This window comes from Glandiceps talaboti, chromosome 5 (genome assembly GCF_964340395.1).
Source record: "Glandiceps talaboti chromosome 5, keGlaTala1.1, whole genome shotgun sequence".
NCBI lineage: Eukaryota > Metazoa > Hemichordata > Enteropneusta > Spengelidae > Glandiceps > Glandiceps talaboti.
This window is the reverse complement of record NC_135553.1, coordinates 12,872,456-12,879,908: the sequence shown is the minus strand read 5'-3', so window position 1 is coordinate 12,879,908 and position 7,453 is coordinate 12,872,456. Positions and strand designations below refer to the sequence as shown.

The window sequence follows — 7,453 nt, the reverse complement described above, 5'->3', positions numbered from 1 at the left end:
AGATTAACAACTGTCAGTACTTCAATAAATTAATACCACAGACTTCCTTGCCTGTGAATAGATACATGTACATGTACATCATGAAATGACTCTCCAGAACCAATAGTTTATGAAAATGACTATTTCCTGGAGTCGTGTTTCCCTTTAAAATGTTATACAGACACAGCCAATGGTAAAAATAATGACTAATTATGTGATTTTTCATATATGGAAGTTTAATAGAAATTTCAATGTATGCAAAAGCTGGTGAAAACAAAAGTTTGTATATACAAAACTGATGGGGGTGCTTACTTGGGGTGAGCTGGCAATATCGATATGAAGGTGAATAACAAACTTAAGGTAATCAGTCACGAAGATTCTCGTAGTCCTAAAATACATAACTACATATTTTTAATACTAATAATAAATAAATTGGTAAAAAAACACTAAATCATGATACAAAAAATCCAAAGACTTTCTCCATTGTAACTATGTACATATAGGGTATTAGCTAGAAATATTTAGTTGTATTATTAATTAGTTGTGGTAACACCATGGCATATGTCAATCCTCTTAGTACTGATGGGTATATGTCTTTTACATCCCTGACTTGTACTTGCTTATATTAAATGTATTTCTTGGTTGGCTGGTTGGAAGGGAAGGTCAGTTATTATCATATTTGCTTGACTGTGCCACCCAGCCATTAGACTGCAAGATACATCACGACGTTTCGCCCTCACCGGCCTCCTCTCACTGTTAGTGGTTGGCCGATGTTTGAGGGCGCCCCGTCACGGCGTATCTTACAGACTACCCAGCCATATATGATGAAAGGATATTGATAGCCCTCCTTATTCAGGAGAGATGATGTTCCTTCAAGGAAGCCACTTCTGAAAAAAAAACTATGGATGCAGTCACAGTCTGTCATTGTAACATTTAATTCAACCTATAGAAATGAATGCAAGGGAGGTGACTGTACAAATAAACTTATGTTATGCATTACCAGTGTGTACTACTACTAACCAATACATGTAGATGATTAAATCCATGTAGATGGTCAACACTGTTGAGACTCAACATAACAGCTGATAAACACAGTCTGTGTGATTCACTGAGTACTAGCGTGTATTCTTCTTTGGTGAAGGTCTCCAACAACCTCTCTCATCTTGATGACAGTCTCGCAGCTTGTCTCTAGGTGTGCAAGGGTTGTTGTGATTTCATTCAGGGATTTGTCCTACAATGAGAACAACAAATTCTTCACTTACTGGAGTAATTATACAATATATCCTACTTGACTAGACTGTTATTTTGAGTGGCAACAGTTTCATGTCCTACCAAGGATACTTCTGTAGGCCAATTAATGATCTAGTGACAGGTGATTGGAGACACATGATGGAGTAGAATTGTCATCTGATGAGAACCATTGAGGAATTTTACTAACAACAGTGTCGTATATGTAGGTGCCCGCCAAGTTATGATGTAGTTTTAGTCCTCTATTCGTACATGTCTCTGACATGTTAATACACTCTTACCATATGCCATAATTTGAAATAGGTAGAAAAACAAATTACAATGACTTTGTGCAGAGAACAATTCTTCAAACAGCTACCACTATAAACATGTGGTCAATTATAACCTAAACTAAACTACTTTTTGTTCAATTCTTTTTATCTTTTGTTTTTTCTTTTGTTTCGCAAGGAGTATTGTGTGTAAAACAGCTGTTCCCTCAACTCTATGTGATCTGAACAAGTTTTACAATCTGTATTATATGTAAGACTAATATGTTAAATATTGGAAATACATGTAAAATTGTCTTGTCTGACCTTGTTGGGTGATAAGTACTGTATTTCCCGAAGGACAGTCTTAATGTTCATGTCATTGTAATAAAGTAATCAAATATATTAATTTTTTTTATAGCACTTCATTATTCATCAACTAAATAGGCAGCAGGTGATATTCTAAATTTACTGATATATAAACAGTGAAATTTCAAATTTACCGGCATTTTACCAGCAATTTTGAAGGTCGAGCTTGCAAGTAATTTATACGTCATCGTCGCAGTGTAGACAAAATATTACTCATAAGATACATGTAAGATGATGTTAATTGACCCCATTGCAAGAAAAATGAAAATTGACAATATACAATAATTAACACATAAAAGCCGCAGTTTGACATGACAGTTTTTTTCTAATAACATACTTGAATGATCTCCCAAAGGAAAAACTTTCAAATTAATTGCTAAATTACTGCAGCATGTTGTAGCTCTCTCTCTCTCTCTCTCTCTCTCTCTCTCTCTCTCTCTCTCTCTCTCTCTCTCTCTCTCTCTCTCTCTCTCTCTCTCTCTCTCTCTCTCTCTCTCTCTCTCTCTCTCTCTCTCTCTCTCTCTCTCTCTCTCTCTCTCTCTCTCTCTCTCTCTCTCTCTCTCTCTCTCTCTCTCTCTCTCTCTCTCTCTCTCTCTCTCTCTCTCTCTCTCTCTCTCTCATCAAATGCACACATCGAAACATTGGTACTCGCATGTCTGCATCTAGTTGAACATGTGTTGTATGTTTAATTAGTTGATTTCATTCAGACAAAATGTAACAAGAAATTGCCATCTTGCTATCTTAAAGTGTAGTCTGTACAGGTTCTTATCAAAGTGGTTTCTGCATGGTTGTATCAAACACAGAAGGTGAACATTAACCTGCAGCAAACTTTATACCATTAAAGATTAGTGAATTGATCAAGGTCTAAGGGTCAGTTTCTGTTATATGCTTGGATGGTGAAAGTAAGGGTCATATCAGGTTAACCCTTTATTTTCTGTACATGTAACTCTACATGTGATTACACCCTATACATGTACATGTATATAGGGTATCAGGAGGGTTATTGTTTTATCAAAAAGTTTAAAATGCATCGCTGATGATCTTAGTGTAGACACATGTACATAATACATGTAACTTTCATCATGATAATTTGATAAAAGCAAACCACATATAGTATGCTTTTACTGGGTACATTGATATACAAAGTATATTGAAATTACAAGCAAAGTTAATGGAATCCTATCCCAAAAAAATCTGTGATCCTATGCAATCACGACCTCAACCTTTTACTCTACTATTTATGGATAAAATTGACCTCTAATCAAAATGTTAGTGGATGATGTACAATGTGTAATTTTTGGTACTTGAACAATTCTCAGTCAATATATTGTTGGTTGTCTGACTGAAAAGATGGTACTCCAGTTACTGCTAGTACAACTGTAAATCTCAACCCTTTCCCACTATTTGTAGTTTATTTTCAAAACTGAACTAAAGACTTACCAATCTGCCATCAGACAAATCAAAATCTCCTGTCCATTCAATATTATCTAGATTTTTACTGAGTTCAGCAAGACATCTGGCCATCTTTGGGAAAAGCCCTGCCACAAACTGGTGATAGGTAGCCTCCACTTTCAAACCATCACCAACAGTAGGTTGCTGTAATCTAGTGATAATGGTAGCTTTGTGTTTGATGACAGACTGCAAATGTTCACTAAGTTCATTTAATTTACCAATCCTCCGCTCTGAAATTATTGAAAAAGCACAACATAATGTTTACACAATATATAAATCATGACTACAATTATGAATTGTTTCTCTGAAAACTGAACACTCACTTCAGAGAATTTAGACAGTGGACATATGGAACCTGTTACTAACGGGGAAAGTAAACAAATGAATTGGATTAGTAACACTTGGTACAGTATGTTGGAAGTACAGAGACTTGGATTACATTCCATCATTTGATAAGAACAGTTTTATGGCCACTTTACATAGTAGTTCACATGTTCACAAACAAATTTCCAGATCTCCTGGCATTTCATGTACACATAAAGAGGCCATAAAACGGTTCTTATCAAACCATAATGGTGTATAATACAAGTCTCTGCTTTTCCAAAATGCATGCTGTGCCAAGTGTTATTAATCCAAATCATTTGTTTACTTTCCCTGTTTGTGACAGTTTCTGTTCGTCCATGGTCTGATGTCTGCAGTTGTACATGTGTATGTCATGTACATGTAGCTCTGCCCTCACTGGTCTGCTCTATCTGAAGTTGAAAATTACTGGACATACAATGTGAAACAGCCATAGTTAAATCTTTGTCAATCTTATGGTGAACTGAAATAAAACTTTACTGCTTTACTCCTCTTGGATATATATACATACTATGTATGTACATGTACCTGTGGACCAAGATACATTGTACATTCAAAACTGTACACACACATACACACGCATGCACGCATATACATACGTACACACACACACACACACACACACACACACACGCACACACATTCATGCAGCATTAAAACAACTGTCTACTAAATTATTGCCAACATTACATGTATAAAGTTTTGTTATTGAATAGATGATATCAGTAAAGTAAAGTAAAATACTTACCAAGGTGATCCAAGTGTGTGATGTCCTTGGTTGCTTTATCCATTATGATTTTATTGACTTCAAGATCTGTCTGTTAAACATGAATGAATAATTTCAATAATTAGACAATGAATTCAATATACATGCACATGCATTGGTTGATGTCAAATAATCTACAATGTGTGTGTGTGTGGGGGGGGGGTGTAGGTGTCTGAATGTCTGTCAAAACCAATATTTGAATACAACATTCATGCATACATAAGGGTGAAGCATAAAGATTAAAACCAGTATCATTCTTTTGTTCAGGATCAATATAACTTTTCTATACATGTGTACATGTAGCTTAGTCTCGCTGCCAGACTCGTGACTATCGTCCCTAATCTGTTTATGTATGCCGAGTGGCGCAGCCGCGAGAAGAGAGCGACTAGTCCCGACTAGTCCCTCTCTTCGGCATGCATAAACAGATTAGGGACGATAGTCACGAGTCTGGCAGCGAGACTACATGTAGTTCTGCCAGACAACCATTCTTCTCTTCCAAATCTTAATCCTGACCTGACTTGATATCCAATTGCCAATACATGCTAGAATGGTGTGTTGGTGCCATCCCAGTTTTAATACAGAACTAACCCATTGCTGGTAATGTTGGAAAGCTTTGCGTGACATGCACATCATGTACTGTACATGTCCACGTATTGAAGCATCACCATCCCAGAGACTGCATTTTACAGTCTACTATGCAAGATTGTAAGACAACGATCTGGCGTTATAACTCTACATAACATTTGAGAGTTTTCACCTACATGTACATGACTCATATTGTATATGATATTCTATATGATGGGTATACCGTATAGCAGGGCTACACATCCTGTGTACATGTGGGTGAAAATGAAGCAAGTCCACAAGGTATTGGATCAGAGTTTCCCATCAAAATTATGATTACATGTACATGTAAGTATAGAAATCTACACAAATGTTACCTGATGTTCCCTCTCCGTGATTGACTCAGAGAGGCCCCAAAACCTTTTCAAAAACACTTTAGCTTGTGTTATAATTTTGACTGAGGAACGTTATGTAAGATACAATGTACATGTACAAACTAATTTACCATGGAAATGTGGACATATACATGTATTACAACATGTATCCCCTGTACCTGTACCATCCATGACCAAAAAAAAAACAATGTTAAATCAAACTTATTCTACAAAGTGATACCATGAACAAACCTATCAGTTTACCTTATAGACCTGTTTCCTTTTACTTTCAATTCCTCTCAATACTTGAATAAGATGTAATGATGGAGAGTGATGCTTCACATCAGTTGCTATGGCAGCAACTTCATTATCCCTTCTCTGCTCATGAAAGGCAACACATAATTGAAATACATTAGACACGCAATAAGGAGTAATTGTTGGTATATATGTTTTGTAACAATTTCAACGATTAAAATCAAGGTGTGTGTGTGTGATTGGTTTCCTATAATGTACATTTTATGTGAATACTTGCATCAGAGCATAGTAGTGGCTCAGCTAAACAACAATATATAGATTATACATATGTACTCATTTGTTTATGTTATTTCATTTACTAACAAACACAGGTACTTGAATCAATCTGTATGATTTAAAAAAAAATATGTATAGTAAATATTATTACTTATACATATTTTTATCGGAGTGTCTAGTACCACCGCGGTGGCAGTAGCTGATCCTCACTGGAACGGCTAGTGCCACCACCCACGATATTTCTCGTTGCTGAACATTTCCCAACAAATAAATCACACAGAACTCCTCGAACGCTTCCACTCTACCTTATAATACCAAATGCAAACTAATTATTTCATTTCTCGTGCAGCGCACAATCGCTCAAAAAGTCACCGTAACGGCAGCCATTCGGCCGGGCATGCACCGATGTCATGCATACGCTGATACTTGTGTGACACCACCACTACAGAGACTGTTTTTAGTGGTTATGCGCTGCGCGAGAAATTAAATAATAGCCTTCCATTTGGTGTTTTAAGGTAAAATGGAAGCATTTGAAGAGTTCTGTGTGATTTATTTGTTGGGAAATGTTCAGCGACTAGAAATATCGTGGCCCGGGGTATCGTGGGTGGTGGCACTAGCCGTTTCAGTGAGGAATGGCTAGTGCCACCGCGGTGGCAGTAGTCTCTCCAGTGAGGACCGGCTGCTGACACCGGGGTGGTACTAGACTCGGCCTATTTTTATTAAAAAATCATACAGATTGATTCGAGTACATTGTACCTGTGCTACTGCTGACAAAAGCTTTGTTTATTTCTGTATGTTTATTTTTATTTATTTATTTGTAACACGATCACTGGATTCACTGTTGTCTATCTCCATGTGAGGAAGTAATGTCGTTGGGTGGAGGGGGTGACTATCACATGACCATTGACACCGGACCAATGCTAAACCAAAAACATGTCAACACATGATCAACACTTAAACTACCGCAAAGAACAAACACGGTTTAATTGAATTTCCTAAACATAAATACCTTATCATTCGTCATCTAGTGCAACACGGAGCGAATTCATAAATTTTCACATGATCACAATAATTTGGATGGCCATTCTTCTATTATCAAACTGGGTATTGCATGTACTAGTATCTGATTAGCTACTACTAGCTAGATAGCTTGATCATAGAGGTCGAGACTGCACTCACCCTTCGTAAGTGTCCTGTTCGTTCTGCAAGTGTTAACACACTTCCAACTACCCCCAATGACTTCTCTTCTGTCATCCATGGATTAGGTCCAGCATAGAAACTTTGAGACATTTTTGTCGCATCAACAGCAAACACGAAAGTTTCAAAACATCGCGGAAATTTGTTTAAAACTTCCGCCAGCAGAGTGAAATTACCCACAATGCAAAAGGTGTCTGTTTGTTAGTTAACTTCACTCTCAAAGGAAATGTCAAAGGTGAGTGAGTTGCAACTAGCAACTCGACTGAAATTCTCAAATGCAGTTGTTATGGATTTGTACAAGAATTGTAGTGAATGGGCAGATTCATAGATTCTAAACGAGTTTTCATTTTAAAAAGTATAACAATAGT

General features: G+C 36.8%; 1 protein-coding gene across 1 annotated transcript; it reads right to left on the bottom strand.

Annotated features, from left to right (window-relative positions):
* Positions 1-804: 804 nt before the first annotated feature.
* LOC144435970 (HAUS augmin-like complex subunit 2) lies at positions 805-7,252 on the bottom strand. Its single transcript, XM_078124615.1, has 5 exons — positions 7,068-7,252; positions 5,622-5,735; positions 4,402-4,471; positions 3,282-3,523; positions 805-1,210 (listed from the first exon to the last, which is right to left on the bottom strand). The coding sequence occupies exons 1-5, from the start codon at positions 7,176-7,178 to the stop codon at positions 1,085-1,087; spliced, it is 663 nt and encodes a 220-aa protein (XP_077980741.1). The 5' UTR covers positions 7,179-7,252; the 3' UTR covers positions 805-1,084.
* Positions 7,253-7,453: the final 201 nt, after the last annotated feature.

Bases quoted from the DNA above. Each gene is read 5' to 3' on its own strand.
- LOC144435970 (XM_078124615.1), bottom strand. From the start codon at position 7,178: ATGTCTCAAAGTTTCTATGCTGGACCTAATCCATGGATGACAGAAGAG. The intron at 4,472-5,621 runs GTAAACTGATAG...CATGTTTAACAG, and splicing joins AAAGGAAACAGGTCTATAAG to ACAGATCTTGAAGTCAATAA. The intron at 3,524-4,401 runs GTAAGTATTTTA...CAATAATTTCAG, and splicing joins CACACACTTGGATCACCTTG to AGCGGAGGATTGGTAAATTA.